This window comes from Desmodus rotundus, chromosome 10 (genome assembly GCF_022682495.2).
Source record: "Desmodus rotundus isolate HL8 chromosome 10, HLdesRot8A.1, whole genome shotgun sequence".
Lineage (NCBI taxonomy): Eukaryota > Metazoa > Chordata > Mammalia > Chiroptera > Phyllostomidae > Desmodus > Desmodus rotundus.
In genome coordinates this window covers 92,872,928-92,893,206 of record NC_071396.1, presented here as the reverse complement: position 1 = coordinate 92,893,206, position 20,279 = coordinate 92,872,928, and the positions used below count along the sequence as shown (strand labels likewise).

Here is a 20,279-nt window from a genome sequence, read left to right as displayed (position 1 = left end):
CTGCACTTCTTTCTGGTCCCCCGTCAGCCAAGCAGCAGCCGGGGCCAGTGCTGCCGCCCCTGGCATGCGTCACCTCAGCAACATCTCCATCAACTCTAGCCCAGCATCATTCCATCCTACTTCTCATACAGACCCGAGGCCCAGGTTTACTGTGGGGTCCCCTCTTCATTTCCTCACCCCAGCTACCAACGGTGCGATCTTCTTGCAACACAGTTCTGGCTCTTCCCACCTTCAGCGCTCCCACCGTCTTCAGATGGATGCCAGATTCTAAACCCAGTCCTCGTTCAAACGACTCAACTTGCAGACTGACAAGTTAGGATAATCAGAGGAATCTGAACATGGACTGGGTATCAGAACATATTAAGGAATTATTGCTAATTCTGGTAGGTATGCTAACGGCACTGTGATTGTGTTTTTTAAAGAGCCCTTATACACTAGAGAAGCTTACTGAAGTATTTATGAGTGTAATAGCATAATGAGTGGGATTTTTAAAATATACCCTCCAAAATTAAAATCTAAAGTGAAAGGAGCTGGGAGTATTCATGAAGAAAGACTGGCAAATGATAATGATTACTGAGGCTGGCCTAGTGGTGTGTGTTTGAGGCCAGTCATAACAGCTCCAGGAAGCTGACTATCAAAGACTTTGCGAATAGTTTGTGAAACCACTGGTAGCTTCAACTTGGTTGAGGAGGAGACATTTACACCTCAGAAATGGGCGAGTGGTACAAATCACGGCTTTTTTTAGCAACAAACTGTACCGCTGAAGTTGGATAATAAACAACAGAAGTTGGATAGTATATTGAAGGTTTATTATTCTATTATGCCTACTTTTGGATAAGTTTGAAAACTTCAGTAATAGTTAATTTAAAAAAAAAGAATTTGACTCCTTTTCCAGAGTTTTAAAACCTTCTGCAATTTGGAACCTACCTAATTTGCAACCGAAATCCCACCATACTACCTCTAACCTCTAAACCAGGTGAATTAAACCACTTCAAGTCTCCAGAATACATCCAAGCATCTCTACCCTTATTCTGGCCTTCATCCAGGCTTCCCCTGCCCTGGAATAAGTTCGTTACCTTACCTCCTTCTCACCTGTTTTGGTATAATGACACCTTCACCTAGAAGACTTTTCTGCTTGCTTTATATGGATACAATTTCTCCTTAAATAATTTAGCCTGAACATCTCTAACAGAAGAAAAAATTAAATTCACTGCGTGTGGCAGGCATTGTGCTGGGTTGTTTTTACACACATTGTCTTATTTGATCCTCACACAACCTGTGAGACACGCTGCACAATTTAACCTTGCTTCATAAGAAAAATAAAGATTAAAGACATTCAGTCATGTGCTTAGGGTCACAAAGCTGACACCAGTGGCAGAACATGGCAGGACTGTCAAGTTCTGGGGCAGAGTGTGCACAGCAGGAAGCGCCACGGAAAGGTCTCCCTGGAAGGCTTTGAATGAAATAGTAACTCAGTGACTGAGAGCCCTGTTTTCTCCACACTGAAAAACGTTTTCCTGGGTGTCCTGATTTATTCTCTACCACCCTTTGCTACAGTATATCCTTGGCCATAACAGCAATGGGCATTTTAGGAATTCCTCACAAACGCCTACCCTTATAGGATACCTATTATGCTTGTCCCCCTAAAATCCTATCATGAGGCACACCTGAAGTGCAACTTCATCTTTTCCTGAAAGAAGTATCTTCTCTGAGACAATGGAGAGTTTAGAACGTAGGAGAGGACCAAGTCCTTTAGCCCGTGGGGGATGGGTCTTTGCGAGGTAGCTTTCCCAACACAAGGGCCAGGCACGTGAAACTTGCATCTGAGTTGGGGCCCCACATATTTATTTCGTCAGCACATCTCCCCCAGGGCCCTTGCAAGCGTGTGAACAAATGCCTACGGGCACACCCACCTGGATACGCTACTGCAAAGTTTAAGCTACCATGACATCCTTGTAGGACCTAAGAAACAAAGGAGAAATAAATGCCAAGAAGCCTGGGATGCTATTTGTGTCCTAGATGCGGGCCCTGGATCTAGCATGGGCCTTGGATTGCTCCTGAAGAACTCAGTCTGCAAAAGGAATGGAATGTCTAACAAGAGGGGAGGGGTAAATAAATGATGGTACTAGCAACTGGACAAAAATAGCCAGCTGCTAGCAGATTTTCCAGTGACATGGGAAGCATGCAAACAAACAAGAAAGAAGGTAGCAAAAAAAGCATATAAAATATGATACGAATATTTTAAAAAATCCATCCATGTGTATGTCTGTGTACCACAAAGTTTGCAAGGCTATACCCCAAAATGTTAGTATCCGTATTCTGGGGGACAATCCATAAGAGATTTTTTTCTTATGGCTTTTTAAAAAATTTTTCCAATTTCTTAAAAATGTTTATGATTAATATCCATCACTATACACAGTTACAACTTATTTTTTTATGATGAGTACTTTTAAAATCTATTTTCACAACAACTGCCAAATATACATGCACAATATAGACAGTCGATGTATATGCCCAAGACTTATTTGTAGCTGGACCTTTGGACCAGTTTGCCCCTTTCCGAATTAGCTTTCATAATGAGGGGGGCAATGGGATAACGGAAACAGGGATAGGAAAGCACAGGAGTATTAGGCCTCTATGAAGCACACCAGATGCCTGCTTTTACCCCTTTTGGGGGTAGAGAGGGATGGTCTGGCAAAGGCTGAGGAGGGTAGTCATTTCCAACCATCCAAAGGCCAGAAAGGAGGGATACAATTGTGTCCATTCCTCCAAAAGGCAAGCAAAACAGGATGCTGAAAAATGAGAGGTGTTTGGGGTGGGGAACCAGAGGGAAGAGAATAATCCGGGTGGTTTGAGTGCGAATTTCAGAAGCTTTTTCATTTGTGCCTTTAAAGCTTGCTGAACTAGTAGCCACCTGTCAGCCCCAGGCCCAACTCTAGGAGATGGTACCATCCCCTGTGGTCCGGAGGCTCAGCTCACCAGCCGGGAAGAACTCCCACAACAAATTACAACCTTAGAATCTTAGCATCAGCCATCAGACTCTACCTGCAGAGTAATGTGTTTATTTCCACGCATGAGGACAGTATCTCTGCAAACCAATAATCATGGGAAGAAAGGCCGATATCCCTTCTTTACTCTCCTCCTTTCTATCCGGAAGCAGAAAGGAGGACAGAGACAAAGAGACAGAACTGTCTAGCCCACTAGAGTTGCCCTTCTCTGCACTTTCAAAGCAGAGAGTCATCAAAGATTAGCGAGGAAATCATGACAATTTTCCCTAAGAGGCTGCAGCAGGATCAGGCATCACGGAAAAAAAAGAAAAGAAAACCTTTTAGCAGCAAGCGATCAGTGTGGACCGTGAAAGCTGACAAGCCTGATTACAGTTACACCGAGAGGGGTCCTCAGCGAATTCCTCCCCTGAAAGTCACTGACAGTTCCTGGAAGGGAACAAACCCGTGAATTATTGTGAACACCAGGATGCCTGGGACTCCGTTTCATCTGAAACCCAAAGAGAGAAGGGAAGGATAACAGCAGAGGCCAACAACTTGGAGCAGTGCGGCTGGGAGGCAGGGTGGCCCAAAGCATGCGGGCAGCGTGCTGTTTCTGTTGGGAAAAGCACCCAAAGGGTGGCAGTGATGGGAGACACATCCAGGCCTTTCTGATTCGGAAGTGATACTATTGCATTAACTTTGATCTGGGCACTACACACTGGCCACAGCATTCCCAGGGCTTCCTGGCCTCAGGAACATGCATCCTGAGGAGTGAAAAATATGGATTTCTGCTTCCAGTCCCAGGGGTGGGGGGGATGACACACACATGGAGCAACGTGGAAAGGTCAGGCAGAAGCAAGGAGTGAGCCGTCTGCACCAGCAACTGGGGGCTTGCGTGGGGGCAGCAGGGATGCCGCCTTTCTAGGGTCATGACCTCAAATGCTGAGGATGCACCCAAATATGTCTTACGTTTGCTTCTCTTAAAATTTCAGTTGAGATCCGATCTAGAAATGTGGTTCGACAGGCATGGAGAGACTAGGATCATCTCAGAAAGCAACAATGCCAAATCATTCACACACACACACACACACACACACACACACACACAGACCCCTTTCATTTAATAAACTCAGTCTCTACTATGTACCTTTTTTAGGTCTCAAAACAACATCACACAAAGCATTTTTCCTTTTATTCTTAAAATTTTCAGACAAGAGTAAATCCTTAGCTGGGATGCTACGGCACGTGAGGTAGGTGTGGCGGTCGGTGGGATATGAGTAAATGTTGATTTTCTTTGTTTCTGTTTTACATTCCCTGAGCTCCCCTGGAAGTTTATGTGACTGTGTGAATACGTACTTTAATTAATTACCAGTTTCCCATAGCTGTCACACAGGCTGACTGATTACCTACTCCAAAGCCTCATTGCATCCTGGACAGAAGGATCAGCAACCTGTGATCGAAACACCCCGAACGCTGCAGGAGCTACATCTTTGACTCGCTAATGGGGCTCGCTCTCTGGTTTCTCTCCTGGAGCCTGTCACTTCCCGCTCTCTGACCTTGGCCCTAGCTTTCTGTGTCCACTGAGGCCACTTTTCATCAGGACTGGTCCTCAGCTTCCACAGCAGTACCAGGGGGCTCACAGAATATACCCTGCATAGGAGAAGTGCAGTGTGGATGCAGGGAGCTTTTGGACGTGAAACGTATTTCAAGGGGAAGACATGCCCAAATACACGCGATCCTTGCTATTAGAAAATTAACTGCTCTACCCCCAAAAGTTCTCTGCCATGAGCTCAGAGGTGTGTCCCCACAAAGGTACAGCATGGTGAGATCTCACAGCAGCACTGAGTTGAGGAGTGAGGAAAATTCATGCTGAAAGTGGGACAGGAATTGGGACAGAGTGCCACAGCTGTCACTCCAGGGTTTACCTGTCTTTCGATATATCTGTCTGTGCTGAGTCCACGCAGAACACGAGAACCTCTGTGTCTGGTGGGAATGTGTGTTGGTGCTTATCTGCTTGTATTATGTAGACAAAGTCCCCTTCTAGAGACATGGAGGGTGACTGTCCATCTTCTCTGCTGTCAAGGAGGTTCCCAGAGAGCCCTTGCCTGTACCCTCTTGTGGTTTATTCATAGTGACTTCCAAACAGCATTCTGGCCAGAGAGAATAGTGGACCATTTCCTAACCAAGATCAGCAAAACTAACCAAAGCTCACCATCTGCCTTTGCCAGAGTCTGAGATGAACTTGGCTGCCAGAGCAATAGCTGCAAGGCATATGCACACAAAGATTCTACAAATATGCCCATTCTGTCCCCAAAAAGAGATATAGGGAAATACCCCAGCCCCACCCCACCCTCTACCTTCTTGGTTTAACCCTTATCTAAGCTAAGTCACCTATCACCACACATTCTAAGCATCTTGGCTTACATTTTTCCCACTATGAAATATTAAGAGAGAGAGAAGAAAAAGGTGGTTTTGATCATGATATGATGGGAGAGGAGCCGGAGGGAGAGGGCAAGGCACCAGGTCTCTGTCAAGGTTGGCATCTGGAGTCAGAGAGGCTGGAAATCCAAGCTGAGGGTTTCTGCCCAGGTGCCAGCCTCATTTGTTTGTGACCAGACTATGCAACCCTTCACTCTCCCAAACTGCAAAAAAAAAGGTCAGTGGGACTTACCTGTGGCTGAAATCCTTTGAGGTCGCTGGCTGCAAGGTCACTGGCTGCGAGGAGCTAGGAAAGAACAAAGGAATTTTCCTTAGTAATACTTCTCAAAGTTTGTGTACAGTATCCCCAGGACAACTGACCTGCACTGGACTTGTCAGAGCCTAGATCTGGAGCTAAAGTAGCAGAATCGCAAAAGGTACGAGCGATTCTGGGCGGGGAACCTCGACTCAGAGACCTTCTCACCTCTGGCCGCCACATCTCGGCATGGCCCCTCTCTCCTGTCTCTCCCTCCTTTCTTATAAGTGCCCCCAGCACTTCACAAGGTCTTAAATGAGGAATCCAGCTCTGTGGAAGAACTTCAGCACATCCAGACTCCCTGAAATTACAAGTAAATTCACATGAGTCCATAGATGTGTGCACTTCCTTGGGAAGCAGGTCCCTGACTTTCTTCCTACTGTCAAGCAGCAGTCTGTGACACCACAAGCTAAAGAGACAGTTCAAGGCGGATTTCATCTAGGAGAGTTGCTGCTGCTGCAGCGGCTTCTTCTTTTGTTAATCAGACCAGTAAAAATGACCCTTTTCTCTTCCCAGCTACGTGCAACTTAGGCTCCCTTTATCATATGCCTTTGATCCTACACAGTGTATGTGTATTCATAGCTGATGCCTCCAACTATCATGCACCATATTAAAACACAAGAGACACGTTTATATATTGGCTGTATCTCTGTGTTTAATCAATAGTGAAGGGTAAGGTTAAGGTGTTAGTATTTCTGCATCCCCTCCAGAAAGCATTCAATAGACTCATATGATTAATTAATGAAATAATAACATTCTTTATTTTTGCTCAAAGAAGGTGGAAAAGTGTGCGGTGAAGAGAAAAAGGGCAGATGCTTATTTTAGTTCAGGGAGTGTGGCTGCTAGCTTTGTTAGGCCTGGAGAGCATTTTGTGAAAAATAGGAAAGATTTCATGTTTGCTGTAACAATATTTTGTTTGGTTCAAGAAAGAGAGGGAGTCATGCTGAGTTCCAGGGCCTCCAGCCTTCAGAATAGCTCAGCTAGGCTTTTTCAACTTCTCTAAATGACTTGGCCAAAAATGATGGGGCAGCGGGTGTTAACGCTGGGATAGAGCAGAGAGGAGGTGGGGAATGGAAAAGCTGTACGTTTCTCCCTATGCCCAGGCCTGAGTGTCAGCTCTCCATGCAGAAGGTACCTTGAGAAGGTGGCACCATTTTGACAGCCAGCCAGTTTGACACAGAGCCCCTCTGGGATGAGACACCCATGAGGGTGCTTGACTAGACGCTAAGGGCCAAACCTCATGAGATGTAGTTCCCTGCCTTTAAGGAACCCACAATCTGGCCAAATAGTAAGGCATGTATGTCAGTGCGAGCAGAGTGTAGTAGAATGTCAGAGTTGAACCATGGGCATAAGGCAAGGAAGCTCACGGTGGGGTTGTCGAAATAAGATGGAGATTGAACTGAGCCTTGACAACAGAAAGGGGGCAATTGAGGCGCTTCAGGTGGGGCAGCTGTATGACCAAAAACATGGAAAAGGGACTGGCCAATCCCAGTACAGCGCCCTTTGCACCTGCAGTCACCCATCGCTGGCCCCAGCAGATTCGGGAGAGAGGGAGGGCACTATCAAGCTTTGAAGACTGACGCCCTGGGGGCCCAGCCCAGTGACTGCTGCCCTATACAATTTTTCTTTGCCAGTCCTCACAACTCCATCGTGAAATACAAAGTATCTCCACTCTGTGGATGGCAAAATTAAGACTTATGGAAGTTAAGTAGCATGTTCTAGGTCACATGGGTAGGTAGTACATAGATTTGGGAATTAAGCCCAAAATTATATTATCTCAAAGCTCATTCTCTTTCTTTTATAACATGACACCTCTGATTGACAGCACACTGGAGATAATTTGCTGATGAGACGGCGGCAAAGGGCAAAGAGATGAGTGCCAGACTACTCATCAAATGAGCAACAGGCAGTAACATAAAACATGTGTCTCTATGAATGACCCTTCACTGACCCTTCCTTCCAGCCATTATTTTATTTAATTGGTAATGACCATCCACTCTTCAAATCGAACCAGTCCAACCTCGGCCTCTAACTCGAGCTGAGCACAGGCTAGGATGGAGTTGAGGAGGAGCAACAGAAGGGCTGGGGTGAGGTATGGGTATGCGAGTGACCTTGTTAAGGACAAGGCCACCAGCATGTGTTCGCACGTGGGAATCAAATCTCAGATTCTCCAGGCTGTTGGAGTTCCCTGGCTACTCCACCTTTTAATGGGGTTCCCCAAATAGCCAGCAAGGGTGAGACGAAAAGGTCAAGTTGCTCCCAGTTCTGATGCCACAACTGCTAATCAACCACAAGGGTGTTCAAAGCATCTCATCAGATGCACTATTTTCTCATGTCAGTTGTTTGGACTTGAGAAATAACCGGATCCACTGGTTTGATTGGAAATAGAGATACGGCATTTGGAGTTATCATTCACAATGTCCCCAGCTCACCAAAGTCAGGAGCTGTCCCATTCTCCCTGAAGCCCTTAGGCACTCTTTTCCTTCTCGTAAGGAGCCAGATACAAGCAATTTAGCTCTTAGTAGTTTAAAGTTCTGTTTTGTGCTGCTGTATGTATTTTTAAAAATTCTTTATTGTTGTTCAATTACAGTTGTCCCCATTTCCCCCCCATTCCTCTTCCTTGCCCTACTCACCCCCACTCGCCACATTCAATCCTTTCCCTCCTGCTGTCTTTGTCCATGGGTCCTTTATACATGTTCCTTGACTTAACACTTCCCCTTCTTTTTTCCCCCTCTTGTATGTATGTTTTCTTTTCTTTTTCTCACCTAACAAGATGGTGCCCAAGAACACCATGGTTACTATCTCATGTAACTTCTGCATTTCTCAAAGTATTACTGAGTCTGGACATACAATTAGTCAGTAATTACCTATCAGTCAAGTGACTTAAAGGGACGGTGGGGAACACTGCCAACCTGGCGGTGAGGACTAGCGTGACTAACTCGTGGAGCCTGGAAAAGAGACCTGTGAGAGACGGCTTGTGACATCCTCTAAGTGACAAGAGGAAGTGGCACTCAGCAGCTAAAGCATTTCCTGTATGAAGTAGGCACTCAAATATCTGAGTGAATTAATCAGCGATGGGAACAAACTCCTCTCTATCCACTGTAGGTTTTAGGAGAGAATATTGGCTTATACTTCAGTGTAGGAGTCAAAGGTTAAATTGAAGAAAAGATAATATGAAAGTGAAAGAGGCTGAACAGAGACAGAGAGAGAGTTCTCCTCTTCTTGTGGAGGAAGCAATAAAATGGTCAATGGGCCCACTGCAGTTCTCCTGTGACAGCTTATCTGATGGCAGGTGGGGGAGGAAGGGGGTGGAATCAAGGGTAGTTTATCCAGGAACTTCTAAAACTTCAGAATGCCTTGCCTTGTAAATCTGAACTATTTACTCACAATCTAGTGTGCGTTTTAGGTGTTATCTGACCTGGGAAATAACCAAAGGCAAGCCTTGTGACCTCCTCTCTCAGTGGTTCCCTAAAGACTAGCGTGCAGAAGCCTGCCTTTCCTCACCATCCAGTCCCGAATCCCTGCCTCCTGGCTCTGGGTTCTAGCCACACTCCAACTGAATACCTGAGCTCTTGGGCAAAACACAGGCTGTGCTTCTTGAACTCTCTCCCTTCCAACTGATTATTTCCCAGACGTCCCCACACGCAGCACCCAGCAAGAGAGGGGGCTGGCCTGTGCATTGAAGTAGGCTGCACAGATATGGATTAAAAACACGGGACAGGAGGTTCTTCCACATTTCAAAATTGCAGTCCACCTAGATCTGGTCCTCAGAAGCCATTTCTATCTTTATGCAGCTTCAGGACCTGAAGGAGCGAGTCAGAGGTCCCTGGGTGGATGAAGAAATCATTGGGTCCCCAGAGGGCTCAGGAGCTGCCTCTGTGCAGAACTGGAACAAGGGAAGGTGGTGTAGACAGAAGATCTCCACTGAGTCATGTCCCCCTCCCTTCAACCAAAGCAGCTCTGTTTTATACTCTTTCATGTACACCAGTTCATTTGAAAATGAATAATCTGCCACCGAAACAAATTTTAAAACTGCAGACTGAGTTCTAATTTTGCAGAAGTTGATGAGAGACTGCAAGATCACCCTGCTAGTTAACAACAGGCCTGGGTGGGTCCCCAAGCCCCTAACCCTCTGTAGAGACCTCCACTAGTGACCATCTCAGCCCAGTCCAACCCTGACACCCTGACACAACCGACTGCGGGCCTCTATCCTGGAGGTGGGAGAGGCATGCTCAGAAATTCAGGGGGAACTGAGGACAGGCAGAGATGAGCATGTCTCTCCATAAAGCCACTGACCTAAAAAGCACAGATCTAGACCATCTCCAAACCGTGACCCCTACCAGACCCCATCCTCATTCTGTCCTGTCGGAAAACAGGTCGCTGCCCAGAGCAGCCCAGCTATGTGGGGAGGGAGCTGAGGCAGGGAGGCAGGAGAATGAAATCTGTGGTGGCTCTGGGGACTTCAATCAGGCTGAAGTTAATGAAAAGGGTCCTGCCTTTTCCCAGGATGGCTAAGTGTCTGCATTGCACCAGGGAGAGGGTTGAGCGGGTGTGGGGGAGAAGGGCAGGCAGAATTACATTTAAAAGGCAAAAGAAGGAGAGAAATTCTTTCATCTCCCTGGTGGAGCCAGGCATGTTACTTGGGCCCTGTCTCGGGCCATTTTCATTCCTGACACGTACTGCTGCTCTCCGGAACAGTCCGCACGCAGAATATCAGGATGATGACCCTGCTTCCATTTTTGAAGAGCTGCAGTTTTCTCTCTTGGCAAAACTTTTTTTTTTTTTTTGTCTCTCTAATCCTGAGGAGCAGGTTGGGGAGCAGGGAGGATTGGGAAGGATAAAGACAGCTGCAGGGCCCCCAGCAGGTGACAGGAAGGAGAAATGCCCTCAGCTTCCCAAGCAGAGGCACTCTGCTCTCTCACTGTTGTCCCACCCTCTCGCCAACAGTCACCCTCAAGACAATGGCAGCCAGCATCATCTGGGGACTTCCCCGGGCCTAGGACTGCCCCCTCCCCAACAGTGTGGCTCCTATCTACTAACTTCTACAGCTCCCAAACCTTCCCCCACAGGAGAGAAGACAGCTGCTCCGTTTCTCTCCCTGTGCCCTCCCCTGCCGCAGGACCACGGTTTCCCCTATGCTGGTCTATTACATACCACATCCGGATAGGCTGGGGCCTCCTATATCTTCACCAATCCCCCAGGCTGACCCAGGACACATGTGTCTTGGAAGGGGATCACTGACATAGAAGGGGGATGTGGGTCACACTGTGCATCTGGCCAGAAGGGCCTCAGCCTCCCAGACATGCAGCTGGACAAACTGAAGCCTGGTTTCCCTGGAGATCCTCTAGGCCATTTGCTTTTCCCAGCTATTTCCTCCCTGTGGGCTAGAGCAACAGATGATGGTGTGTGAGATGGATGGGTAGATAGATGGATACACAGGTAGGCAGGTAAGTAGATAGGTAAAGGACCAGAGCAAAGATGGCTTTGGGGAGCACAAATGACCCATTTTTAAACTGCGCTTAAAAACACTTTCATTAAATACAGATTTCTACTTAATATAACCCCATGCCCATTTTCAATCTGTTCTCATTTCCCTTTCTTATTTCAAAAGAAAGAGATCTTTTTCTCCCTCTTTACTTTGTGAAGCATCATTTCGTTCCTTCTTTGGCTATTGGATGAAACCCAGACTTCATCCCACCCCAATCCCTCAACCCACAAAAACTCTCAGGATGGCCTATGTGGAAGGCAATGCCCCAGAAAGCCAAAACAAACACCCAATCATATGTGTGACTGAGGTTTTTAGAAACCAACTGGCCCCACCTTCTATCTTGGCAAAAAGGAAACTGAGGCCCAGGAAAAGTAAGTGACTCATCCACTGGAAAATCAGGAAGCACAAACCCAATGACATGTACATAACCCAAAGAGAGTTTGAGCTGCCCTAACACCTGGGACTGGGAGATTCTGATAGGGGAGGGGGCGTTGCAAGGCAAGTCAGGGGTAAGATAGAGAAAAGGAAAGAGGGTTAAGGTGATTTCCACCAAGCACCAGGCTCTGAAAGCACCGCCCATGAATAAGCCACCACTCTACCAGGAACACAGGAGGAAATGTGGAAACTGTAATAAGGGAGGTAAAATGGACCCAACAGGGAGCGTCTCCTTCCCAGGGATGATAAATGGAACTCTGCAGTACAAAAGGGCATTCATTGGGGTGGGAGTGAGCAAATGCATGTCCTAGCCCTGGGTCTGCCTCCACTCGCTAATTACAGGCTTACTTCACCTATTCAGATCTTCCTTTACCACCTATAAAATGAATCCCATATTCCCTCTGGCCCCACACCTCTAGCACCCCAAAGTGGCCCTTTCACTTCAGGGATGACACAGAGATGGAACAAACTCTCTCTAGTCTCCTCTAACTCCTCTTTGGCAGCAACTCCCCTCCCCTTCCCTAAACACATACCTCTAAGATATTGTCTATACTTTCTGGAAGAATTCCTAATCTAAAGGGCAGAAGGGAGGGCAACCAGAGTCTTGTTCTGTGCCTCCAACATGGGTGTGCAAATAGGATTTAGATTGCTCCTTGGGTTCTCCACCTGGTGAGGCTGCACTCACATCCACACCGAAGTGTAGGGTGAACAACCGGACACTTCAGAAGGCATTAGTTCTAACTGCCAACCCGTTTGGGAAGGGTGGTGGGGAGGCCAAGCAGTCAGCTTCCTGTCATCCTACGGGGCAAGGTGCACACTTGAAGCTGCCATCCTAGCTGGGCACAGAGTCCTTCTGCCAAATCCCCTCAGACTCATGGACTTCTAAAGGTTAAACCTGAAACCACTGACACCTCCAGTCTTAGCTTTGGGCTCCTTCCCAAGGAATAACAAACATGACTAATAATAACTGAATAAACTCCAGGCAAGCCTGGTCTTGATGGCTTATATTTTTCTTTTATTTTTTTGTTAAATGATAGGGTTCTAATATTTACAGGTGAGATCTGTAACAAATTCTCCCAGGTATGCAGCCAAAAGAGCTTTTACCTTTTCTTTGTTCTTTTTCTGTTTTAATTCCATGAGTAACCTTGCACATACAACCCCTGCTCTTATGGTGGTGTGTATATTTGCTGGTTGTCCAAGTCACAACTATTTCAACTTCTGGGTGGGAACGTCTTTAGTCTTTCTTGCAGATTGGGGCTGCAGCTACTGAGACCTAATGAAAGTAGAGGACTCTGAATGCTTTAATCTAGAACACACTGAGAAAAGGAGTCTTATTTTATTTTATTTGAACCTGGTGAACTTACAGAAGCTTGCCCCGCCCATTTTGAACTTCCTAGTAGAATTCTTTTTAAATGCCTTATTCCCCAAGCCAAGAAAACTGGATTTCGTGGAGAGCATCTGGTATCGGGTTGGGTGGGACATTTACAAAGGTAAACCTGGTGTAAGCTGGTGACACGAAAGTTCATATCCCCATTTACTAAGTATTCTGGTTAAAAACTAGCTGAAGAGGGCGAAGTTGTTTCTGAGGCTACACAATTAGTAGGTGGTCGAATGGCACTGGCGCCTGGTTTGGCTGACTCATCACAGCCTATGAGCCTCCTGCTATTTTTGGAATGTGCGCTAGTAGAGCTTTTATCGGGTTCTCTATGATGCGCTGATCCTTCGAAATGAATCATGTGTAGGAAATTTATAGAACAGTGGTTTTCAAATTGTAGCCTAAGGAGTCCTGGCTTCCACAGAATAGTCTTGGGAATTGTGAGGTCAGTAAGGGAATTGTGAGGTGGGTAAGGGGAGCTAAGGTAGAGAGTTCCAGCCCCAATCCCACTTAACCCAAAACAACACAACTTTCATTGGTATTTTATATTGAATTTCCATGTTAAGATGGATTTGACTTAAAGTTCTATAAAAAACAAATGTTGAAAACTCCTACTAAAAAGAGAAGACCCCTGCATAGGTCAGCAAGCCGTTCGCAGTGCTAACAGAATACACCTGGGGAAAGAGAATAATTACCCAGATCACCTCTTTAGAGATGACAAGATAGTCATCTCTTACCAGTTAGCAGAATAGATGCATGGCCAGACCTCATTTTATGGAAACTGCCTTTAATACTTGCCACATACAAGTTACTCACCAGAAAAATGCTTTCTCTTCCTACTTTGTGCTTTCTGAAGGCAGTGATGTCTGCTCCCTTCATCTGAAGTTCGGCAAGTGCAAGTACACGCTTAAGAAAGCATAACTGATTTACCAGGAAAGGACGGGGCTAAAGGTATGCTACCTCTCAAGAGCACAGTCTGGGCTGGGGGTTCTTCCCTTCAAACAAAATGAAGAAATCACACACAAGCATCGGTGGGCTGTTTCCAAAGTCTGAGAGAGGCCAATAAAGGAGGTTCCCCTCATTGAACATAAGCCAAGTGAAGCTGGATGCTGGGGGAAAATCCACCGTCATCTCTTTTCTTCCCATCATTTGCTGAATTTCTGCTCAGACTGGCCAGATGATCGGCTCACTTGGCTCCAAGACTAGTATTAAAGCTTTCTGTGATCCTTGGCGAATCTCAGGAAATTGATGTACACCCTTAGGCTCACTGAGCAGCAGAGAATGGAAAAGTCAGAAGGTGCTTGCTTCAGAGAGTATCTGAGCACTGGAGTCAAAAGCTCTGCTCCTCAGCTCAGCGCAGCCAATTTGGCTGAGAATCTGGGTCCCTTGGGCCAAATCTAGAGCAATTAATCACAGCTACAGGTGAATATTTGAAAGGGATAATGTCAAGCTGGACCCAATGATGGCTGAATCCTACAGCTGTAGGTAGATACAGCTTTTGTAAGCCTCAGGTAAGATGGAAGGATGGATCTCTTCCAGAAAGCCTACTCTGAACTCTTGGTAATTATAAGGAAAAAAAATAATAGATTTTTCCAGGACATACTGTTATCATACCAGGTAGATGATTTAACTCAGTTATCTCTCTGAATCTTCGCATTATCTATGTAAGATAGTATTTTTTTATCAGTTTATAATTGAGCAATCTGAGATTCAAATTGTTAAATAATTCACCCAGGGTTATGGAGGCAAAAAGTGGCCAGACTCTGAACTTGAACCTAGCTTTGAATCGTGACAAATCCAGTCCTCTGTCTAAGGCACCCATGACCCCCTCAGGAATCCCTAGATGGAATGTTGCTTCCTTCCTTCCTACTCTGCCAGGGACTGAGCCACGAACCCAGGAACATTGGAACCACTGCCAGCTGTGCCCCCGAGAGCTCACCATGCAGGTGCGAGCCAGGCTTCCCATTAGCCCCACGCAGCCTCACAGTGCGGGTATCTAAGGTAACATCCTAATATCTTGCTCTTCCCTCTCAAACTTCTCTGAACTCAAATTGACTTTTTTCAAAGAGTATTTGCCTCTGAATCCTGGCTGACCAAGGACTCACTAGAGTCTGCACTATACACTCTACAATGTTGCAAACATTGTTTATATCATGAGTATCTTGTCTCCCTAACCAAGTTTACCCCCGCCCCTCCATCCCTTCTTTCCTTCCTTCTGTCATTCTTTCCTTCCAGCAGTGAGAGACTGTTTGGAGTTTCTAGCAGGGGAGTGCAGCTAGTCATATACCCTTGACTCAAGAATGGTCCTCTCGTCTATTGGGGAAGGTTGTCCTCTTTGGCCGAGCGCACAGCTTCAGAAGGAATGCACGCGTGTGTTCGCTGCAGCATTATTTACAGTAACCAAAATATGGAAGCAACCCAAGTGCCCATCAGTAGACAAGTGGATAAAAAAGTTGTGGCACCTATATACAATGGAGTATTACTTGGCCATAAAAAGGAATGGAATCTTACCATTTGCAGCAACATGGATGGACCTAGAGGGTATTACGCTAACTGAAATAAGCCAGACAGAGAAAAATAAACACCATAAACGATTTTACTTATATGTGGAATCTAAGGGACAAAACAAAATAGAAACAGTCGCATAGATACAGAGAGCAGATTGATGGCTGCCAGCGGGGAGGGGAAGTGGGGGACAGGGTACAAAGGTAAAGGGATTGAGCAGTGCAAACTGGTAGTTAAAAAATAGCCACCAGGATGTAAAGTACAGCACAAGAATACAGTTAATAGTATTGTAATAACTATGTGTAGTGCCACGTGGGCACTTGAATTATCGGAGGGGACACTTTGTAACCGGCATGAATGTCTACCCACAGTGCTGTGCACACTTCAAACTCATACAAAATAGTGTTGAATACAAACTATAATCGAAAAGTAACATTTAAAAAACTCTCCCTCTTGTATTCTACACAGGCCTTCTGGAAACAGCTGGTTCACCAGTAACTCATCTTTGCTGGGCCGTGTGTGTGTGTATCTGTTTCTGTTTCACACAGTCCTGGCTCCACCACAGTTTGCTAAAAATGGCCTCTTGTGATTTCACTCTCAAGAACAAGATCATCTCACAGGTATCTGGAGTTGGAGTTTTCCTTCTCATGCAAATGGCTCAGTCAAATGTGAATTGTATCTCCCTGGACCGCTTCTCCAAATGAGATATCCTTTACTTGTTCTCCCGGAAATCACCTGTGTGCCTAACTCACAGTCCATCCATTTTTGGACAGACCTGCCCAAAATTTCCGGCTGGCTCTCAGTTGGTGGCTGTCTCTCTATATACTGCCCGCTTCGACTGAACAAAATAAATGCAACACAGATGCTACATCAGCAGGACTGGAAGTAGCTGCTAACTGAGTCTGAGGCCCCTATAATAACCACGTGCACAAGCCCTTTATTTATAGTGCAGACAAAGGGCCCACCACAGGGACTGGGGATGTTCACTTCTGCAGCCACATTTGGAGATTCACTTGGTAGTATAACCCTGGACAAGTTACTATATCTCTGCCTGGCCCTTAATATTCCTCACATCTGACATGAGGCATTCTGAAAGATCACCCCATGATCTGACAGCCTGTAAATCTTGGAAAGTTATAGACGGCCCTGCCACTCACCCAATGTATGATCAGGTTTCACACAAACCATCACTAAAGGCACTTGAGGTGAGATAATGATAGCAACAATGGTGGGGTGGTAAGACGTGAGGAGAGGCAGGCCCTGGGCAGGACTGAGGAGCTGGCAAAGCCTAAGTGTATCTTCAGGAGGATCCATGCCCTCACCTCTCACTGGTCTTTCAGGGAGTAAGTGGTCTCTTGCTCTCTGTACATCCCTTCCTACTAAATCCAGCTTTGGGCAAGTATACACAATCAATTACACCAGAATCACTGTGCAGATATTCTCAGGATAGCTATTGCTGTGCTTCACTTCTAACCAGGCCAAAAAGGAAAACAAAACAAAAAATAAAACCAAACCAAACCAAACAGTAGTCCCCATGTCTTTTGATAAAAAGAAATTCCAAATCTAAGGAACTGTAGCTGAGAACAGAGGGGAGAGAGGCCCATAATGTGGAGAGCAAAGGACCCCCTGCTAGAAGGAAAGCCTTGTGAAGCAAGCCTGATTCTGGGATAAAAGAGGGGCAGGAGGACGGGAAGACACACCTAGTGGTGTCCAACCACTCACCTTTGCCATAGCTAAGTGCAAGGCATGTGAGTGCCAAGAGCTGTGGCCCAGGGTCTCCATGCACTTACGGGTTTCCTAAAGTAGGATTTTAACAAGCATCCTAAGTCTAAGACACAAAAGCTTATTTCCACCTGCAACTTAAAGGAGTTGCAAATGGGTGCAAATGGCAGGTATTTTTCAGAGCCAAGTCACAGGGAACTGTGCCTTTTTTCCAGGTATAAAGTGCCTTTGCTCCAACAGGAATGGTGAACTGGGAGATGGGTAAAATACCTTTCTTTCTGAGACCCAAAAACATCTGAGACAATGAGCTCACTTAATCACCCCAACGACAGTGCCCAATAACCGATATTCTGAGGACACGTCAGTGAACAAATAAAACATCTCCAGACCTCATAGAACTCAAGAGTCTAACTGGAGAAATGCCATTATTTTTAAAGAACAAAAATTAATGTACTTTAGGGTCATGCTAAGTTCCAGGAAAATAAGGGTGATTAAGAAAAAGTGTGTGTATGACAAGAGAGAGTCATTCTCTCTCTCTCGTGGACAGAGTCCTGATTTCGAATATGGGGCTGCCCAAGTGAACAATGAACAGTGGAAGGGAAAGAAACTGTCCTGCTTGTTTAACAGATGGAGGAAATGAGGCAAAAAAATTGGTCAGTGACTTGCCCAGGGACATGTTCTTGGCTTTGCAGGTCTTAGCATGGAAGGGACCTTGGGGCGTGATTTTCCAGACCAGCACCCCTCCAATGTAGGAATCCCCCTCTCTGACAGATGGACACCCAGCGTGAACACCTCTGAGGAAGGGGCACTTGCTATTTCAGTGCCCAGCAATAGTCTTTAGAAAATCTACCTTTATTTAGTTGAAAATGCCTCACTAAAACTCATCCCTCTAGTTCTGAGGAACAGGAATTGCTTTTTTTTCATCGTCCTGCTCTTCCTGTTAAATAGGAAATGTGAACCCTATTTAACAGATGAGAAACAGATGGACTAATCAACCTACTCCAGACCCCACCTCTTAGCAGAGCCAGATACCAAACTCAGAAGATTCCAGACTCATCCTCTCCCTCGAGCTGTCCAGTCCTGCCCGTGCACACATTACGGTCTGCTCATTTCTCCTGCCATTGGCCATCCCGGAGACACTTGATGACAGGTGTCATATCCACCAGCCCCAAGTGGAACATCCCAAGGGCTTTCAACTCTTCTTCCCCGAATATGGTTTCCTATGTCATCACCGTCCAGCGTATAAATGCCTCCCTCAAAATGTGGCCCTGAGATCTGAGCACACGGTGCCAGGGGGAGCAGCCCCTGCTACTAAGCCAGACTTGTGCTGGCCAATCTTTAATAACCGAGTCCCTGAGAGAAAAATAAAAGCCCTGATGTAAGGCATTTGCCAATTTCCATATTACAAATAACTCTCGCCATTTCAGACTATCAACCTAAAGGCATTGATTGCAGAGTTGGGAAAAATGGGGCGGGGGGAAATGAGTACGATGAGAGTTAATGGAGAAACACCTGATTAAGAATTTGGGGTTGGTCAAGGAAGTCTTTCCTGAGGAAGCAATAATTCAGCTGGGCCCCGAAGGATGAGCAGACGTTGCTAAGCACAGAGTTGTGGAAAAGGCACTTCAGAGAAATGGGACATCAGGCTCCAGGGCCACATGCAGGAAAATGATTTGCAAATTGGAAGGGCCCCTGCCACCTGTAATGTGAAAGAGGGCTAGACTGAGGTTAAAACTCTTGAATTGTGATCCAAATCTTGCCATTACCTAGCACTACGACATCATCCCAGTCACTTATCATCCCTAGAGCTCAATTTCTTCACCAGGGAAGTGAGAATACAGGTGAGGCAATGCGCCCTGCCAGGTAACACATGCTTGATAGCCAACCAGACCCAAGTTCAGCTGCTAACTCTTTCTAGCAACTTCATCTTGAGCCTCTGTTTTCTTATCCACAAAAGATTGGTAACAGCAGCAACCTCATGGGGATGTGGGGATGGTGAAATACGTGCCCACAGAGAGTCCTAAGAAGTCAACAGTTCATAGATGTGAGTTGCCTTCTTCCTTAGACCTTTCAGAGACGCAGGGAGGCTCAATTTGCACTACTTAAATGGGTAATGGGGTCACTTTGTTGTACCACATCAATAGATGTGGCATTCAACTCTGCACCCCTTCCTTTCCCTTACCTGCCTCCAAGCCCGTGACTCCGAAACCCTTTAGCACGGGAGGCCTGTGGGCAACCTGAATGGGCTTTGGCCATGCACAGCTCTGTTGCAGCTGGTTTTTAAGTGGCTACCTCAGCACAAGGTTGACAACTTGTCTTCCTGGGCTGAGGGCAAGGGCAGGCAGGAGGTGTTTGGAAATGATGGCTCTTCTGTGGAAACTTTTATTAGAAACAGGGGATTCCCCATTGCTCTTTCAACTGTGTCTGGCCTAACTTGAAATGCCTCAAGGTCGTATTTAGTAATGCACCTAATGGCCTGAAGAACTCTTGGCTTTGGTGCTGAATCCCTCTTATCTCCCTTCCCTCCCTCGAGCCCTGCATTTTAGCCAAGGCAGCTGCTCATACCCCACAACCCCAAATTGGTTCAATCTCTGTACAAAAATAGACACACGCAGGCGGTCCCTGCTTTCTCGGAGCCATCATCAGAAACTAGATACTCTCAGGACGTGCTCCGAGGAGGGAAAGAGGAGCCAGTAGATGTTACATGGCAGAATGACAGAGCCTGGTCTGGTCTCCAAAAGTCCAGGAAGGGTACACAAAGACGCCGGGGAACAGCCTTTGTACCTGTCTGAATTTCACCTCCTTATTTCTGAAAGAGGTCCAAACATCCTGGCCAGCTCGCAGACTTTGTGGGAAAACAAAATGGGAAAGGGTCATGAGTGTCCTTCATACTTGTTATACACAGACGGTTGTTCCTGAGGACATTATTTCTACTATCTCTGAGAAGCCAAATGAACAGATTCGGGGCATGGTTACCAGAGGGGGGAGGACCCTTTGTGGATCTGGCTGCTCCTGAGTTAAACTCAGGACTCA

General features: G+C 46.2%; 1 protein-coding gene across 5 annotated transcripts in view; it reads right to left on the bottom strand.

Moving 5' to 3' along the window:
• Window positions 1–20,279, bottom strand: part of SETBP1 (SET binding protein 1) — a 348,309-nt gene that overhangs the window by 161,177 nt on the left and 166,853 nt on the right. For all 5 annotated transcript variants that reach the window (XM_053912501.1, XM_053912504.1, XM_053912503.1 and 2 more), the window contains exon 3: window positions 5,659–5,712. In XM_053912501.1, the coding sequence (XP_053768476.1) occupies window positions 5,659–5,712 (54 nt within the window). The remainder of the gene's footprint in view (window positions 1–5,658; window positions 5,713–20,279) is intronic.